The 19,982-nt window shown below is 38.9% G+C and overlaps 1 protein-coding gene across 2 annotated transcripts in view; it reads left to right on the plus strand.

The window, feature by feature from the left end:
* The window catches only part of CSGALNACT2 (chondroitin sulfate N-acetylgalactosaminyltransferase 2), a 32,075-nt gene extending 12,465 nt beyond the window's left edge, over positions 1-19,610 (plus strand). Inside the window, exons 2-8 of one of the 2 annotated variants that reach the window (XM_062613578.1) lie at positions 3,671-4,911; positions 12,396-12,612; positions 13,125-13,226; positions 13,486-13,664; positions 15,723-15,817; positions 17,290-17,371; positions 18,505-19,610. In XM_062613578.1, the coding sequence (XP_062469562.1) occupies positions 4,248-4,911; positions 12,396-12,612; positions 13,125-13,226; positions 13,486-13,664; positions 15,723-15,817; positions 17,290-17,371; positions 18,505-18,797 (1,632 nt within the window). In that variant the 5' untranslated portion in view covers positions 3,671-4,247 and the 3' untranslated portion in view covers positions 18,798-19,610. Of the gene's footprint in view, positions 1-3,670; positions 4,912-12,395; positions 12,613-13,124; positions 13,227-13,485; positions 13,665-15,722; positions 15,818-16,916; positions 16,951-17,289; positions 17,372-18,504 lie in introns of those variants that run through there. The other variant, XM_062613587.1, reaches the window with a different exon arrangement.
* Positions 19,611-19,982: the final 372 nt, after the last annotated feature.

Here is a 19,982-nt window from a genome sequence, read left to right on the forward strand (position 1 = left end):
AAGGCCTTCTGTGTGATTACTTATTTCTACACATCTTATTGTTCTTTTTTTGTAAACTTCAGATGTGCCTTGTGACGCTGAATTAATTTTCCTATTGTGATTCTTGGGATCCTGTGTGTTTTTGCTAATTCTGGGGTTTCACAGCCTGCTTTCTCTTGTAATCATCTACAGCTTGAGAGTATTTACTGGAATTCCTAAAATAGTGCTGTGCCAGACCTAGTTCATATCAAATTTGGGTTGTAAATATGCAAAGCTAGTGCTTCTCTGAAAAGAGAGCATAGTGAAACAGAGTGCTTGTAAAACCTTTTCTGATGGGGTGAGAATTAGGATTCTTACTGGCTTCACTCATGCCTTCAAGGATGGAAGATGAAAATCGTATCTGACTCCTTTAGGGTGACTCTTAGCAGAGCTAATGCTGGGTGAGGTGGGGGTGGAGGTGGGGAAGGAAGAGATACACAAGTCTGCTGTAGCAAATTAACTTACCCCTTCACCTCTCCATGTGTAATTTAAAATTTTAATGTTGTTTAGCATAACTGTCTGCACAAACACTCCTGGCCTTTCAAGGCCACAGGGAAGCTGTAGCGGGAAAGATGCTTGTTCTTTATGGTGTTGCATGAAAACTGTCAAAGATAAGTAGGCAAAGCCTATCTTGTGCAAAAAGGCTGTCTTGTTAGTAAGATTGCCACTAGCTCACTAGAGAAGAGTTTTGACTAATGAAGGAATAATTAAAGCCTAGAAGGAAAAGAATCAGTAAGCTCTTTACAGCCTACTGCACGTAGTTTCCATTGCTTCAGAAACAGCTTGTTGTTTCTCTTCCGTAAGCACCCCTGAAGGCAGTGTGCCACAAACCAGCCCGCTGGTGTAAACAGGGAAAGTGCCTGTAGGGAAGACTCAGAAATCTGCAGTTACTCATAATCTTTTGTCATTGTGTTGGTGATGCAGTACAAGTGGGGAACCCCTGTGGAGGCATGCTGGCTTTTTTAATCCATGCTCACCATAATGGTGTACGTGTTGCCACCGTTAAAATTATTCAGAACAGAATGGCTCTTTCATTGCCCTCTGCTGTTGTCTGAGGTAACCTTAATCTCCTGGTAGATTGTGTCCTCTTGACACATAACAGGAAATAAATCTGTTGTCGCTTCTTTCTAAGACATGAATGAGACCTAAAGAAACTTAGTGACTCATCAAAGTGAGGACAGGGCAATTTATTGGTAGATCAATAATTGAATAAAGGCCTAGTAGGCTAATGATCCACCTTTGGGGATGTCTGTTTATCATATAACAACAGTTACTGAGTGTTTAAAGCCGATGGTGGTGGGAGATTGCATGACTTTTTGGTGGCTTTAAGTTAGAGGTTCACTGATGAACCAAATCTGGCCATGGTGTACAGCTACCTGCACTGGCCATTATCAAAATGTACCATGGTGCCTGTGTTTGTGTATAAGCAATGCTGAAATGTTGCTGTTGTTGATAGGCTGTGCAATGAAAAATAGTTGGAATTGGGTTTGTCAGTATTTTATGCAAGTCACGTAGTTTGATCATTTCTCAGTATGCCTTGACTGACTTAAGATATGCTAGCTTATGCATGGAGTGGCTTTAGTACAGTCTGGTATTTATGTAGGTTTAAAAAAAAATATGGTTCTTTATGCAGTTAATTGTGGCTTCACCTCTTGTGGTCTAACAGAACAAAAATTCAGGAAGAAATGTGGAAAAAAACATCGTATAGGCAACTCGGTACTTAAGAAAGCTTGGGATGGTATGATGTCATTTCTGTTTTTTTCATCATTTCTGAACTGGTTTTATCCTGAAGATGGTTTTTTCTTTTGTCACCCTTGATTCACCACATCTGGACCCTGGTCAGTAGTCTGAGGATACATCTGGTATTGATCACCCTTTGTAGGCATTTAACTTGTGCTTATATAATGCTGTGTTTGTGCAATGAGGAGTGACTAACTTCTGTCTTATTTGGACTTAAAAGGATGTCATCTAGAATTCAGTTCATAAAACTTACTTATTATGTACCAGAGTGGCCAGCAGCTTTACATTGGCTGAAAAAGCTGAAGTTTCAAATAACTGTTATCTTTAAGCTGCTCTATTAAGAATTTCTACATAATGCTTCCACTTTATTTGTGAACAGGGTTATAGGCAGGGACCTCAGTACCAGAAATACTAGTAACTTCTTCAAGTAGTTTTGTAGACTTCAGATGGACAACTCTGAAGTATGCAGCTCTTGTAAAACTCAGTGTACACGACATGCATGCAAAGTTAGGATCTGCTATCACAGGCATTGGTTTTGGTGGTATGAATAAATAATTTAACTTTTCAGACCTTGTAATGTGAGCTTCCTTGCAAATGAGGATGCTAAGTATTGTGATACTGCTGGTATGTGGTACATGGTTCTCACTAAAGAATATTCTGATGGTGGAAGCTGGATGGGAAAGGAGAAATGTCACAAGGGAAGACATAACTGGGGAGAAATATTGCAAGGTGTTTGGAAACACATGAAGTGCATCAAGACATCATTAATTATTTACAAGGACAGAGGAAGATGGGGTTTGTGGCTGCTTGGCAGTGTTAGATAACAGCCTGTCCAACCCATATAGAGGGAGTGTTGGAGTGCACAATCTCTTTTCTAATGTCATAAGAATACTGAAACTAAACTGAAGTTATTCAAGGTCCCAGAACTTCCCCCAAATGAGTTACGCAGCATAGTCAGAATGAATGTACAGCTAACAGATCACTGGATAAATTTTAATGAGCTTCACTTATTTTATACATCCAAGTTTTAAGCTTAAGTATTTTATTAATGTGAGAATGTAGACTAATATGCATTGAGCTTAATTATAGCTCTTTATGCTGCCACTGAAGAGGCCCGTAAACTGTTCAGCTGACTGTTGCTGAGTAGGATTTTTGGTATCCCCCCTCTTGTGTTACTGTGGTCTCTTTTCCCTGGCCTTTTCCTCCAAGCCTCAGCAGTGTAAGAGTGTGACCCATGCAAATGGTCAGTGCCTCTTGATGGTAGCCTAACCAAATCAAAAGACGGAAATGTTAGATAATGGGTAGTCTGAGGCTGCCTTCCATCAGTTGGGAATTAGGGTTTGAATTTGAATCTCTCTTGAATTTAACTTATTCTGAAATGGTGTTTCTATGGACTTTGATATTTAAATCTGCAAAACTTTACTCATGAGTAAATAATTATCTCCTAAAAGATATTTACTTAATAGCAGATGTAAATGCAGATGTAAATGCAAGCTTCTGTTGCTGCTGCTTCAAAACAGTTCTTGGAATTTTTTTCAGTTCAGAGAAGTAGAAAGGGCATGGTGGTTTTTTTCTTCCCACAGAGGAAAACAAAACAAAAAAATCAAACCCAAGAAAGAATGGGGGAGGTAAAATAAGTAAAATTTGATGAGACTAGAAGAGCCCTTACTGCTTTAGCTAACTTTGTGAAAAATGTATTTCATTAGACTGTCTATATTGCTTTTTTTCAGATACTATGTCAAAGGGAATCACTGATGGATAATGCAACGGAAAGAGATAATGTTTTTCTTTCTCCTTTTCCCACTCCTTCCCCCAGCAATCCTTTGCATCCATGTGTTACAATTTTATTCATGTATTTTTCAGATGACTAGCTGCTTTGTAGCTCTAATATGCACCTTTCTTTTAATTTTAGGTTCTGACTTCATTTTGCTGACTCAAACCGCAGATCCTAAGGAAAGGAGGGGAAGTGGAATAAAATACTCAAGTGCCAGAGGAAAAGCCAGACTACCCAATGAAAATTACTGTTACTAAGTTGTAGACTGCTCTCACACAGGGAGAAAAATTGCTGCCGATTCAAAGCTCATGAAATTACTTCTGCAGACTTTGCTCACTGAACTTCAAATAGACTAAAACCATCCAAGTAGGGTTGAAACAGGAAATGGAAGTATGACTCCTTGCTGGTGTCTTCTGTCTTCCTCACCCTCTGCAGGTTTTTTTGTTTGGGGTAGGAAATCCTGAACAAATTGTATGGCATCAACCAAACTCACAGTTGATGGTTATGGATGACATAGGAACTTCAGATTTATATCTCTGCAATGACACCTGATTAAGGCAAAGGTTGAAAACTGCACATCAGCTACTTTATCAAAACTTGTAGTAACTATTGCAGGCATGCTTTCTCTGTCTTTCTAAGATTTGAACTTCGGGGTGATGTTCCCTGAAAAGCAAGAGCAGATAAGTCATATTTTTGAATTGGAAGTGGTAGTAACATGAGAATGCCCAGAAGAGGCTTAGTAATACAAGCCAGGACTCGTTGGCTGTTAGTGGGCCTTGCTTTACTATTCAGTTTAGTCTTGCTTATGTATTTGCTGGAGTGTGCTCCACAAACAGACGATAATGGATCTCTGCCTGGTGTCGTAGGAGAAAGCATGGGCAAAGAATACTATCAAGCTCTCTTGCAGGAGCAAGAAGAGCATTATCAAAACAGAGCTACCAGTCTGAAACGTCAGATTGCCCAGTTAAAGCAAGAGCTTCAAGAAATGAGTGATAAATTGAAATCTCTTCAGGAAAAAAAGAGCCCAAGGGTCAATGGTATGAACTACCAGGGCACTAAAGAACAATCATCCAATGATCTCCTAGAATTTCTTCATTCGCAGATTGACAAAGCTGAGGTGAGCGTGGGGGCTAAACTGCCTAGTGAATATGGTGTCATTCCTTTTGAAAGCTTTACATCCATGAAAGTATTTCAGTTGGAAATGGGGCTCACTCGGCATCCAGAAGAGAAACCTGTTAGAAAGGATAAGCGAGATGAATTGGTGGAAGTTATTGAGGCTGGCCTAGAAGTCATCAATAATCCAGATGAAGAAGATGGACAAGATGAAGATGATGGAGTAGGAGAGAGGCAGCTGTATAGTGAAAATGATTTCATAGAAGGTATGTTTATTACAAGCTTTTCAGCCCCATAACAGAATGTCACAACAGGCATTTAATGGTATTTGTATTTTTTAGGGAGTTTACCTACTTGAATATAGTCTTGAACAGATGTTACACACTAAGAACCTTTATTTCTAATGGTGAGACTATTAATGCTTCATTATCTTGTATTTTGAGTAGGGAGCAAGAAATCCATTTCAGAAGGGCTCACCACAAGAAGTGTACAGGATACAGCTGTATCTGCCTAAAATACTAAGGCATTCATAATTGGTTGTAGCTGAAGTCAGTGTAACACAAATGCTTATGGTGCTAAATAACTGAAAGACTTCCAGTGAAACTGATGGCAGCGGGAGGGAGAAATTAATTTCTCTTGTTCCAGCATAGTTAAACCAGTCAGTATGAAGCTACAGGGTTTTTCTTCACTTATTATACTACTTTTAGTTAATGTTCAGGCTACTGACTGTCTTAGATTTGACACACTTTTATATCGGAGGGAGATCATTGGTAGGCTTAGGTACACTGGTCTTGTCAGCTGAAGAACTTTGTGTCCTTTGTTACCTTGAACTGTTCTGTTGTTCTCTCTTCAGTTCTCTCTCGGTACTTACAAGTTTAATTACAGGACACATGTAGCACATAAAAGCAGATATTAAAAGCAGTTTTCACTTAGTGACACCCTTAAAAGATGCATTAGTGATAATTTCTACAGAAGCTGGCTTTCAAGGTACAGTAAAATGCTGATGGAGATAATCAAAACCTGTCCTGGTATCTCTTTTGTATTTACAGTATAAAATACAGTTCATGCTGCCATAAAAAAGCCCCACAAAACTTGGAGCATGTTACAAAAGCATTGCTGTAAAAGGGATTCTGGATCTCAGCAGTACTGATGTCTGCACTATTAAGCAAACATGCTGGAGAAAAGTACCGTTGGCCTTGAAATAATCAGTTCTTTCAGTCTAAGATGATGTAATTGGTCTGTAGCACAAAAAGTCTGCTTTTAACAGCTAATGTGATTAAAGCTTAATGCAAGTACTCTTCTTCATTCCAGAAGGTGGAACAGGGCGTAGAATCCACTCAACTGTGTTGGTATAATACAGCCAATGCAGTGTTAGGCTCTTGGTACAGTTTTTACTGAAAGCCATATTATTTTGTCTGGAGGTAGTCATCCTTGCAGTCTTGTAATTGTTTTCTTTCTATATTAAGTGTGCAGCTGTTTTTTTCTTTGCTGTTACTCTAATTTTTCTTTTTACCATTACTGAAATAGCTGTTTATTTTTCTTAGTGCACTGCCTATAGTGACTGCAGACCTCCAAGGAACAAGAGCAAGCAGATTTAGGACCTTAAAATTTTACTTCATACTCCTGCTTCTGTTCACACCAGTATATTGATAACTGGTTTTGGAAATCAAACTGCTGTAATGACGTTCCCTTCAAGCATAGGGTTACAGGAACTGTAGAAAAAAAAGTATTTTTATGATGTTGCTTATGTTGCATTACTATAGCAACTAGCCGTAGTAATGCATATCAATGTGGGTTGTTGGTTTGGTTGGTTTTGGTGTTTTGTTTCTTTTCTTTTTGTTTTGTTTTGTTTTTTTCTGTTTGTTTTGTTTTCCAGACAGAAATTGTGGGTTTTGTTGGGTATTTCATGTTTCTGTATGTGTGAATACTATTGGTTAATTTAGACACTAGGCCAGCAAAAAAAAACAGGCTGTTTTGGAATATTAACACTTTTCCTCCCACTGTTGTTCCAAAGCTTAGAGGTGAGAAACGGAACCAGCTGGTAGTGATACCTGCAGTCTTTTGCCCTGCAGCCCTGTGACTGAGCTCTAGTGCGCTATCTCCCTTGTCAGTTTGTGTATCCTTGTTTGATGGAAGTCTAATTGGAAAGCGTATGCCTTTCTAGTTTGAAAACACTGTTCCCTTAAGTTATCAAACTGGCAGTTTCAAGTTACGGTGGACTTGGTGTATCTACTTGAACTTGCAAGAGGTCCTGTAACTGTCCAATGAGCACAACTAAATTGTTGCTGGAGTAGCATTGCTCCTTTAGAGAAACAGTTTGTTAAAGATGATTTGAGATAAATAGTTTAAGTGCTGTGTCTTTTCCAATTGCTAATAGATTATTTTGTGATAAGCCATTTAGGAGTAAGACTAGAGTTTTATGCAATTTGAAACGGGAAAAACAGGAAGCTGAGGAACTTGTGGACTTTTTTTCTTTTGGGGGCGGGTCTGGTTCAAAAGAGAACATGATACTGCGTTAGTTCATACATAACCATCATTAACATAGACTGATTTGCTTTTGTTCTGACTTGAAGGATTTTTTTTTTTTTTTTTTAAAAAACTAATGCATACCGATCTACCAAAACTTACCCACAAAACTATGTCACAAGTACAAGCTAAACTAGAAACAGGCATTTTTGTTGTAGAAGCTTCCTACCTCAACAGGCTAAATTTTCATGTAGATAAATGATGTTTGGTTCTGGGAATTATTTTTTCCTAGACTATTATTTTTTACTAGACTAAACCTTGAACTATATAATTTCTTGTGCTATGCACTTTCAGGTGTATTAGTAGATCCTCAGAGAATTTGGTGGCTGTTTAAGTCTAGAATCTCTTACAGGCAGTTTTACCTGATGGTATCTCTTCACCTCCACTGAATATGTCTGAAGGTCTTCCCCAGCATTTACATTGCCTCAGATGCCCACTGGCTCGATTCGTAAAAGCATCAAGAATTGTTTTTCTTCCTGTGTTTTAGGATTTAAGTATATTGGAGTCACTTGTGACAACAGAGATTAATGACATGAATTAAAAATTAATCTGCCTTTTGCATATTTAAATTTGTCTGTTCTATAAATGCAAATTTCTAAATAAACTTTTCTTAAAAAGTACATTTAATTACCAAATAATACACAGTATTTGAATCTACTGGTTTTTATTACTCTAGCACTGCTTAGGCCACAGAACGTAGGCAAAAATGCATTCTGATGGGTTCTTTCTTGTTGCTGCTTTTTATTTTGTGTCCTTGAGTCAACTGTTCACGCAGCTCCTTTGCTGCATGCTCAGCCTCTGTAGTCTGTATATAAAGGTATTCTGACTTCTACCAGTGGTGCCAGGAAGATGTATCCACAAGAGCGAGCAGCCTGTTCAGGTGTTATCCAAACTGATGTTATTTTTTTTAGCGTTGCAAGACAAAGTAATGATCCTAATCTGTTTTGGAGCTGTGATTAGGCAGAGCTGTCACAACTACATCATGGCTATTGGCAAGCTTTGAGCAATAACACCAAGTTAAAAAAGATTTGCAAGTATGTGTTACAACTGCGAAGATGCTTTCTGAAAGCTCAAAATTAGTTTTCAACAAGACTTAATTGACTTGCTTTGCTGATGAAGAGAAAATCAGTAAGTTTGTCAGTTCTGTAGGGCTGTTTGCTGCATTGTTACCTTTTTTGCTTTGCTGCAGCCTAAATTGAAACTTCCAAAACTCTAATATTAACATAACAAAAAATCTGACCTTAAAAAAAGTCTTGTTCTGCAGTTGCTGTTTGAGAAACACTTTGAAGTTGTTTTTTTTTAAATATTTCTGTTAGATCTAAGCATATGAGAAATGGGAGTACCCTGTTCTCCTTGGATGAAGAGTATCCCTAGAGAGGATAAAAGTTGCAATATTACATATTTTCACAAATGAAGGGGTCTAAGACTACAAACAGTGAACCTAATTGATGAATTGGGCATTCTAAGATAGTCCTGGATTAAAAATAGTTTTTTTTGAGATCAGTATTTGATGTTCAGAAACAGAGGATAAGTAAAATGGGAAGAGCATAATAGTATTACCTCTGCCCATCCCCTTTCTTCAGAAGCCTAGGACATTAAATCTTGAATAGTGATGCAAAACTCATTGAGGAGCTTTCATGGACATCTGTACTTTACTATCAGTGTAACTGGGTTATTTGGGTTACATTTATCAGTGTAATGCATTTATTTTATCAAGATATTAAAAGCTCTTCCATTGGTTAGATGTTTAACTTTTGGAAAATAGAGGCATTAGTGTATTTTCAGAAGTTAATTGTCGGTTAGCTAATCTCTAATGAAGGTCTTGTTACTGAATGTCTATCAGAATTCGATTGCTTTTGTTTGGGTCTGTTTCTCTTGCTTCTGTGTTTCCAGTTGTAACTGGGCAAAGTCCAGAAGCCGTCTTTAGGTCTGAATCTCAAGGGAAAACTTCCAGCCCATCCTTGGCATATAAAAGATTGTTTATCCCAGCACTACAAGCTCAGGGTCAAAACTTCCAGAGTCCCTGCCATCCACAGAACAGTTTTGACTGCTTATCATGCAAAATACCCCCTTTAGTATGACCTACATATGACCAGAAATTGGCCAGTGTCCTGGAACTTCAACTGATGATTTTAGTATACAGAAATAAGGGACATCTCTTAAATTCCATAAACACTTTCTTGGTAACATGCATGGTAGCTGGAAAAGAAATAATAGTATTCAAGGCAATAGAAGAACAGCTTTTTGGCTTTAATAGTAATTGATTCCTAGTATTCCTAGATTTGTTTGGTGAGAAACAGAACTCTGAGAAGGGACTAAAGCTTCATGGACCAGGAATAACAGCTGTTAAATTATTTCTGCTGCTTTTTACCTCTTTGCTTATGGAGCTCTATTTTGGATGGCAGCCAGCATATGCTAGTTGGAAGGTGAGATAGCAAGTTTTATTACATGAGTCAGTCCCAAGTGTTAAAAACCTGAATATGCTAAGAAGTAAAACAGATGTGGGTTCTTTTTCTGGCTGTTTCAGTTCTGGCTTCTGTGTGTAAAAGCTTTAATCCCATAAAAGTATTCAAATTAGTAGATTGCCTGTGGAGGTTAGCTCACAGTGAAGAGCATATACTATTTTAAAAAGTGTGGCACTGGTAGGATGCTGAGATTCAAAAGTTGGGCATCTCCTAGCAATTAAATGTTGGCAAGGCACTACTGAAATTCATATTAAGGTCTTTATGAACTAACAGCAATGGTAGTTTTTTAAAGTTACTTCAATCTACAAATTTTTCTTCGGTACTACAGCCTTCTGTTGCAAACTGACATCTAAACCTGTCCTTTGATTAGAGATAACCAACTGACAACTGTGACATGCTTTTAAAAAACTTCACTTTTATAAATGGTATTTTCATCTGTAAACAGCTATTAGATACCAAAGAAAGGAATGTAATCTGAAATACTGAATGTGAGTTTATGCAGGATTACTGGTACAAAGTATTTGCTGTGTTGCATGAAGGCAAGGTGCAGAAATGCCATGGTGGCATCAGCTGTAATCATCTTCAGTAACCAAGAAGCTGTTTTCAAGGTACAGTGCTAGACTATGCAGCACAAAGGGTTTGAAGGGGAAAAGGGCTGAGAGGGATTTAAGATCTTTTTCTTCTTCTAAGAATCAACACTGTGGACTTCCATTGTTTGAAACACACTTTTCAGTACTTGTAATTAATACTGATTTGAAACTGTCATGCTGAGCATTAAAATGCACTGCATATTTTATGCAGCTTTGTGTTCACAAAAGAATAAATACAGATTTCTGTCTCTTAGTGTTCATTTCAAAACTTTATTCATAGGGTAAAAAGCATTTGAGGTGAAAAGTTGTATTCAGACACCATTAACTTTCAGTGTAAAGGCATTAGCTTGTTCTGCTACAACATATCTCCCACACACCCTGTGTGGTGGTCATCCATGTATCCCATCAGGTGTGCCAGTGCACATGCTTGCCTGCAGGAAAGGGTGCATTACAGAGCTAAGTGTAGGAGTGGTATAGGGAGCTGTGAAAGAATGGCAGTTGGGCAGATACAGGATGGGGCAGGAAGAAGCAACATCAGTGAATGAAAAGGGATTTGGTTTGGGGAGAGAGGCTGGAGCAGAGGAGTATGGAGGGAATTAGGTAGATTTCGGGAAAGGACTCTTTGGAAATGGAGCCTGGGTTATAGAGGAAAAAAGTTGGGGCAAGGTGGTGTATGCATTCCTTGCTTCTTGTGTTGAATGAGAAAGTAATGGGAGGAAGGAGCATGGAGGAATACTTGCATGGGGATAGTAGAGAGAGAGAAGAGGCAAAACTTTCTATTCAAGGCAGACAAAACAAAGCTGCTCTAAGTTTGAGGACTGTTCCCTTCACATACCTTGACCCCTCTTGATTTCAGTTGCAAAAAGGACAATAACCACAGCATGTATGTATATATATATATATATAAAAGGACAGTATACTGAGCACAAAAGACAACCCCTTGTGTCACCAGAACCGTTTGTTTATCCTGTGCCCTGCCGCCTTCTTTTGGTGGGAGCCTGGGAGAGGATTTTAGGTGCTCTGGAGGCTGCTTTGCAGAAGAAGAGGCAGTCTAGGCCTGCTGAATGAGTGAATGGAGATACACTGGCTATATGGTGTGAAGGCAGGTGTGTGGTCTCTGTGGCCTGCTCAAAATTCTTTGGTTCATAGCATAGTTTGTTTCTTGTCTATCATACACCTTTTCCTTGTGGGTGAGAGGAGAGCAGAGACGGGATGAATGTAGGGCAGTTCTGTTGGAGTATTTTTCCCCTCATCATCTCTTGCTCTCAGATTAGTATGGATACAGAATTAACAACACAAAGCTCAATTGAGCCAATGCCACAGATGAGTCTTGGTCTTTTGCTTTGTGGTAAAAAATTAGAGAGGCTGTTGGCTTAACTTGCTTCCTTGATGTCCTTAAATGACCCATATTCTGAATGGGTTAGACTTTCCAACCCATTAAGAGTGAAATTTCTCTAAATAGGTAATCCGGTTTATAGAAGACTGCTGGTGTTTTCTCAGTGTTACAGTTAGGTAGGAAACTTCTGCCTAGGACTGTAGCTATAGTGAAATACCACTGTCTTTATTTATCACAGAGAAAGTACTGTAGCTAATGGTCAGCAATGAAAGCAATTTTAGAGCATTCCAGCATTTATCACACATTATTTTTTTTTAGATATCACATTTCAGATTTTCCAGGCTTTGTCAAGCAAGTTACTCTGTCATTTGTTCTGCCCACAGCTTGTGTTATGCTAATTGCTGGCCAGATGATCTCAGCTTTTACTGTGGACTAGCTCTGGGGATGATCCTTACTGAAGGCCTTAAGAACAGGCAATAATAGATTTCGGTCATCCTTTTCAATATCAAATAGCCGAATTCCCTTTCTATTGGGAAGACCAAACTAATGCTGCCTGAGAAGTTTATGTAGGATGATAAAGTCTGTTGTGGTCTCTAAGAAGCAAGGGAAGCTGGAGCTTGTTTGGGACTGTTTCTCAGATCTGGTGTAGGAGGATAGAAAGTTATTGTGATTGTTGATGGTTTGTAAATTGCTCGTTTTTAGGAAAACCCCAGAAGCTTTTTCCCTAAAGGTTTATTTATCCGCTTCTATAGTTCTTTGGAAAAACAGTGTGTCTAAAATACAATTGCTGGGATCTTTGACTTTACAAATTACTTGTGTGAATTATTCTTCAGGTTACTATCGTACAGAAAGAGATAAAGGGACACAGTATGAGCTGTTTTATAAGAAGATGGATGGCATGGAATACAGGCATGTCACTTTGTTCCGACCTTTTGGACCCCTCATGAAAGTGAAGAGTGAAACAGTCGATATTTCTAGATCAATCATTAACATTATTGTCCCTCTTGCTGGAAGAACTGAGGCATTTGCACAATTTATGCAAAACTTTAGGTAGGTGTATGAGATTATATAGTGAGCTTTATTGCTGATTTTTCAGTATCTTGTTTCCTTTTCAAAATGAATTTCCAGAACTAATGATTCCAACATTGTGTGCAGCTGCCTTGGGATGCTTGTAATTGAGCCTACTATATGGAGAAAACGTTCCTTCTAAAACGATTTAAGAGATTCTCAAATTGCACTTCTAGACCAAATGCCAGGGCTGTTATGAACCTGGACACAGATGATCTTGAACATCATTTTCATGTTTACATCAGCTTTTGAGCTCCTGTTTATAAAATAAGGTGTTGGAATGAGACACACAGTATTGGAACCTTCTGATTCAAGTGGGAAAGATGGGGAAATAAAAGGGAAAACATTTTTCCTCGTTTTCTTTAGAAGCTAGTTGAAGTCTAACCAGAATACTTAAATCTGCTAATACTTTTACATGTAACAGCTTTTAAGCACCTGAAGCTTCTGTTGTATTGCAAGTAATTATTAATATCAGCTTATGTTTGTACTTACAGGGATGTGTGTATTCATCAGGATAAGCGTGTTCACCTCACAGTGGTGTATTTTGGACAAGATGGGCTATCAGAAGTAAAAGGCATCCTAGAATCTGTAGCTGGGTAAGTGTGTTGATCCAATGTCAGTCAATGCAAACAATATTGATTGGCATTTAAAACGCTTTGTTGTTTGTTGGAACAGGTATTTTTCTTTCCTCATCCTGATGATATAACAGGATTGTTTTGGTTTTTTTAATTTCTGGAATGAAATTATTGTAAAATGCTGAGAAAGTATAAATGATCCATTCTGCCCCCTCCCCCCCCCCCCCCCCCCCCCCCCCCCCCCGGATTTATTTTGTATTTGGCTCTCTTTTTGTTTTAGAGAAACAAGCTTCCACAATTACACACTTGTCTCTCTGAATGAGGAATTTAACCGAGGCCGAGGACTTGATGTGGGTGCCAGAGCCTGGGAAAAGGGCGAGGTCCTGATGTTCTTCTGTGATGTTGATGTTTATTTCACAGCTGAGTTCCTCAACAGTTGTCGCTTAAATGCTGAGCCTGGTATGTTTCTTTACAGTTGCTATAACCCAGTCTTGTTGCCTTGTTTTGCTTAAACTGACAATAGAAAACTAGCTCGAATGGTGGAGATTATTCAATACCATGAACCTGGGAAGATGAAAAATACCCTTCACACAAAGGACAGTAGTATTTAGATTGAGATTTTGTCTTAGTGTAACTTGTTTTAAGAACATGTTGCCTTTTTGTATAAGAAGTACAATTTTCTTAAGGTTTGGCTGTCTAAAAGAAAGTTGGACATATTAACTGCTTTAACAACTGGTCTGCATGTAAATTTGTATAACAAAACTCAGTGTGGCACTTGCAGTGGAAGATGATTTTTGTTGTACTGAAATCTCTTAAGTTTGATTTATGTCTTCTCGCACTTGTGTGGCCAAGACACACCATGTATGAAAGGGTTTCAGTAGAGCTACACAATGTGCTCCTTAGAGAGACTGAGCTAATGTTCCACATTTACATACCAAGCTCTGAAATTTTATGACCATTTTTCTCAAGTTTGTATGAAGCCTGTTTGTTCTACCAGCTTCTGGATAAAGCTTTCTCAAGGTAACAAGACTGTTGGTTAAGACCACCTCCTGTCAAACATTTGCTTGGCTTTATTTTGGTTTTTTTTTAATGCTTACTCTTATTCTGGAGTTGTCATAGCCAGAAACAGTTTTCTCCAAATGTCAGTTTGGAATGAATAGATACTTCCTCTTCACATAATAAACAGGCAAGAAATTCTGCTATAAACCAGATATTTGGATGCCGTTTCTTGCTTTTTCTTTCATTTCTGTCTCTGCACTTGATGAAACGAGTTATATAAATAATTGGAAAAACTTTGGAGGAGAGCATCTTGTGAGCTTTCATAAGGAAGGCAGTTCGAGAGACTGCTTGACAATTCATACCAAGAGTTTGTCACCTTTGCTGCAAGCGAGATCTGTAATGCTTCTCACAGTATCACAGTATCACAGTATGCTAGAGATTGGAAGGGACCTCGAAAGATCATCTAGTCCAATCCCCCTGCCGGAGCAGGAACACCTAGATAATGTTACACAGGAATGTGTCCAGGCAGGTTTTGAATGTCTCCAGGGAAGGAGACTCCACAACCTCCCTGGGCAGCCTGTTCCAGTGTTCCGTCACCCTCACTGAGAAGAAGTTCCTTCTCAAGTTTAAGTGGAACCTCTTGTGTTCCAGTTTGTACCCATTACCCCTTGTCCTGTCATTGTTTGCCACTGAGTAGAGCCTGGCTCCATCCTCGTGACACTCCCCCTTTATATATTTATAGACACTAATAAGGTCACCCCTCAGTCTCCTCTTCTCCAAACTATAGAGACCCAGCTCCCTCAGTCTTTCCTCATAAGGGAGATGCTCCACTCCCTTAATCATCTTGGTTGCCCTGCGCTGGACTCTCTCCAGCAGCTCCCTGTCCTTCTTGAACTGAGGGGCCCAGAACTGGACACAATATTCCAGATGCGGTCTCACCAGGGCAGAGTAGAGGGGAAGGAGGACCTCTCTCGACCTACTAACCACCGCCCTTCTAATACACCCCAGGATGCCATTGGCCTTCTTAGCACATTCTTCTCACACATTCAGAGTTCATGCCCAAGTCAGGATACTGAGTATTCTTGTGGGATGTGGTCAGTATCTTTGTGGCACTGGCAGTGCAAGAGATCCTTGAAAAATATCTATCTGGCTTTTGTAATAGGCATAGAAGTGGTGTCACAGCATAATCAGAATACTCACGATGTTTAATGCCCTTGCAGGATGTCCCAGGTGTACACACTTTTACATGCTTGTGCAAACAGGCAAGCCCATAAAATTAGTCATTGCAAGGTGTCTCTTGGACTTGGTTTTTAGCTTTACTGTATAATATTATTGCAGGGATTTTTCACAGACATCTCATGTGACACTGTGATATGTAATATATGTATAATATACATATATAAGTATTTATAACTATATATAAATGTATACGTGTAGAGTATATATAAACAAAGAGAGTATTCCTAGTTTCTTCTTGCTTTCAGAAAGTGTGAGTAACAATTACCTTTTCAATTCCAGGGAAAAAGGTATTTTATCCTGTGGTATTCAGCCTTTACAATCCTGCTATTGTCTATGCCAACCAAGATATACCAGCCCCTGTGGAGCAACAACTGGTAAGCAGTGTGGTTTATTCTGAATAGAAATTAACTATGCTTTGTATCAAAACAAAAGTAAATGTAACTTAATAGTCTGTTTGAGATATCTTATGACCTTTGGCAGTGCATATCTAAACACTTTATGGGCAAAGCACTTGGAAGAAAATCTTATCAAATAGGAAAAAACCCTCAATCTTAGATGTACTTGGAGCTCTAGCCTAAAAAAACCCAAACCAAAACCCAAAAGCTTTAGTCAAATGAAATTGGTGTTTCTGATCTGTTGTTTAATTCTGGCTTGGAAAGCCACTATTTTACGAGGATAGTGGCATAACATGGCAGCAATTTTCACCTTAAGTTCCAGCAAAGTGGTGAAAGGCAAAAACCTATGAATGATGTTTGATAGGCTTCCCTCAGTATGGACTCTTTGCTAACTACCAAATGATAGTTGCAGGAAGTGTACCATGTAACTCAAGGAGGGCTAAGATGTCTAGTCAGTTGTTTTTTTTTTTCTTGTGTGCTGTGGACAGCTGTACCCTGTGCAGATTATTTCTTTACCTTTGCCATCCAAGCATCTGCTAGAATCATTGGCTGTTATACTGCTAATTTTGTCTTGCTTTTGGAATGAGAAACACACACTGCTTCTAGGGAACCTTGTAGTCAAAACAATAAACAGACCCCGCAAACATTCAAGAGAATAGGTTTAAGGATCGTTCAGGGCTCATCAGGAAGAAGTGCCGTATTTCTGGATCTTTGTTGCCTGAAGATGGAATGGCCACAGTCAGTGTGCAGCTTGACTCTCTTTCAAGAGACTGCATAAATGAAATTGGGTTTTGCAGCTGGGACTTTGACGTAGACAGCTTTGGAGGAGAGAAAGGAGAGTGCAACACAGCCTTACTAAAAGAAAAAAAAACCAAACATGCTAATGATCACCCCTGTATTTCTTGCAAGGATCCTCGTGAAAGTAGGAGGGAAGGTTTTACATGTGCCCTCAAGTAGTCACAGCTGAGGGGAGTGAGCTGCTGCCTGACAGTTCTGGTGTTTGCTTTTTTGAATTGAAAAATGTTATGGTTGCTGCCTTCAATCGCAAAACTTACTTTTCTTTTTCTCATCATATCAGAACAAGAAGAGACAAATGTGGCCTTAGAAACCAGGTAGGAATTGGAGTGTTGGGAACAAATGATCTGGCAATAGACTACCAAAAATTTACTGCTTGGTCTGAGCAGATATATAGAAAATAGAGGTGGTGTGGCAGAAAGGAAACATAGAAATTGCAATAAGAGGAAGTATTTGGAATCAGATGGCAAAGGGTGAACATCAGCTAAATTAGGAAGCCCACATCTGTGCATTACACAGAAATACTAGAAGTGTTATATGATGTATCCTGCACTGAGCAAATGAACAGAAGAGCTTAGTGTTCTACAAAATTAAGTGCAGTATATCTCCTTCATGGTATTTTGCATTTCAAAGTGTTAACTGTTTTATAATTGCAGGTACACAAGAAGGATTCTGGTTTCTGGCGGGATTTTGGCTTTGGGATGACTTGTCAATATCGGACAGACTTTTTGACTGTTGGTAAGATGAAAATGAAAAAAGAAGATTGTGTTTAAAAACTGATTCTCAGTTATCTACTGACAGGAGAGTGATGCATTTGTTTGCTATTTTCCAAGCGCAGCAGTCAGGTTTGCTTGACAAGTTTGGCCAAAGAAATAAATAAGATTTTTTTACATTTTCGTATCCCATCTGATGAGTGTTGATTAAAAGTCACAGTATTTTTTTAGTATCAACGTTTCACTATAGAACTTCTAAAAATCGTTCTTTTTCTTGTACTTTGACTGTCTGAAGCAAATTAATCAAGTTTAAGAAAAACATCCCTCAAATAAACCACTAACATGTATAGGAAGCATTCAAAATCTTTCTTTGAAATAACCTTGAGTAATTGAAGAGTTGTTTGTCTTTAGCAGTATGCTTTACCACCCCCTTGTGGCATGCTGTTAAAACTGAGAACAAGCTAGGTGTGCTCAAATTTGGAAAACCGTCTTGAAGACAGCCTGCCATAAGGTGTAATGATGTAGCCCTATGTGCTGTAAAATGGCTTGAATGCAGGCTGATTGCTGATAGCAGTCCTATTGCCATGTGTAAAGTATACGCTAAAGGAAGTCTTCATGAGTTTTGAAATTTTGCATGAGTTTGGGTCAGTTTACACTGTGGTTCTGGAAAGGCAAGAGAACTTAAAATGGTGAAACGGGTTCCTTTCCTTAGTCTGTATTTTTTAGTTGTGACCAATGGAGTAGTTGCTGGCACGTTTAGAAAGGGCTTTTTATATGAGGCATGACTGCTTCATTTTTCAGTTGCTAAAATCTATTCTGATTGCTAAAAATAACCCAGAAGCATAGCCAGTGAGATTTGCATGCAGTTTTCTGCAGCTGTCACATGAGATGTCATGCATAATGTGATATGGGGACACTGTTCTAAGAGACTTTCTGAAGCCAGCAGTGCATGATCTGTGTCCTGGGCAGTTTCCACCACAAAGGATGTGGTATGATTGAAGCCCCTCTCCTTCAATTTGGCATGGTTTGGCATGGAAAACTTAAATAACTGGTATGTCACACCAGATTTGGTAATACATTATACAAGGAGCGTTGCTCTTTTTGCCTTGCATCTGGCCTGTGTGCCAAAATAACTTTTTCTGATATTGTTTTTCATAGGGGGTTTTGACTTGGAAGTGAAAGGCTGGGGTGGTGAGGATGTTCACCTTTACAGAAAGTACTTGCATGGTGACCTTATTGTGATCAGGACGCCGGTCCCTGGTCTCTTTCACCTCTGGCATGAGAAGCATTGTGCAGATGAACTCACTCCAGAGCAGTATCGCATGTGTATCCAGTCCAAAGCCATGAATGAGGCCTCTCACTCGCACCTTGGGATGCTGGTCTTCAGGGAGGAGATCGAGACTCACCTCCGTAAGCAGGCTTACAGGACTAACAGCGAAGCAGTGGGTTAAATGTCAACCCTGTGACTTTTGATGACTTCAAATTCACAATGAACCAGCACCATTTTACAGCCTTAATTCAGCTTAACAATGCAGTGCCTCTCTTTTTCAGTGAAGAAGAGTTTAAAGGGTTTTTGGTTCTTGTATTTGTTTTCCAAGTAATTCTTTGACTGTTACGCTGTTACCTAGATATCTTGCAAGTTCAAGCACCTCAAATAAATTGGAAAGTGTATGTAGTTCAAGGAAAGAGACTTGAGTATGGATTGGAAAATCAGTGGAATGTATAACTCGACACTTTTCCACATGGTACATTTCAATTTTTATATTTGCATTATTTTAAGAATTAAATAATCTTTTGTGTTGTCTTGGGTATTTTCAGTCTGTATGGCTCACTGCTCTGTGACTTTAGAAGGACACTATACTTACACTCCATTGTAGAAATGAGAAAGGTGTGAAAAATAATTTCACCATAAAAGTTGTACAGGATGTGCTGACTGGTATGTCAGCTGTTCAGGTTGCTGATTCACAGCAGAGGCTTGGTGCCGCATTTGCTATATTAACAGACATTCACATGGTTGAATATAGAGTTATTCGTATGGGTGGAGGGGAATGAAAATCTTTAAGTGGAATTTTAGAGCATATAATGTAATTTCACACTGCAAACCAGACACAACCTTCTTGTCTCTGTGTCTCTCAACTCAAGACAAGTTGGGAGTGTTGTTCCAGTAGGGTATTTCTGGGTCTGGTCTTTTCCCACAATAGATGCCACATCACAGAATTCCTTCTAAGAACTGAGCTATGCTATTAAACTTATTTGTTTAAAGATTTTTGGCTCCACTCCTCCTTATTCAAAGGTCCTGTGTGTACATCTCATCCTTTAAGTTGAGGAACCATGTTTTCATTCCCATATAAATTTATTAGAGGCCCATTTGCTATTATGCTAGTATTGTCCATTGCTTTCTTTTTCTGGCATTTTCCTGATATGTTTTTGGAAATACCATCATACACTGTCAGCTGTTTCTGTGACTGAAAAAGCGAGTGCTATTACACCCTTTCCTCGTACAATGGTCTCCATTCGACTGATTATCTTAGTAACTTTATTCTTTTTCAGTTTGAGGGCATTTTAGTTGGGTTTGGGGGGGGTGGGGGGTGGGGTTGTTTTTTGTTTGGTTTTTTTTTTTTTTGCTTGCTGGCTTT

This window comes from Pezoporus occidentalis, unplaced genomic scaffold (assembly GCF_034315485.1).
Source record: "Pezoporus occidentalis ecotype Australia unplaced genomic scaffold, CSIRO_AGI_Poc_V1 ctg101, whole genome shotgun sequence".
Classification (NCBI taxonomy): Eukaryota; Metazoa; Chordata; class Aves; order Psittaciformes; family Psittacidae; genus Pezoporus; species Pezoporus occidentalis.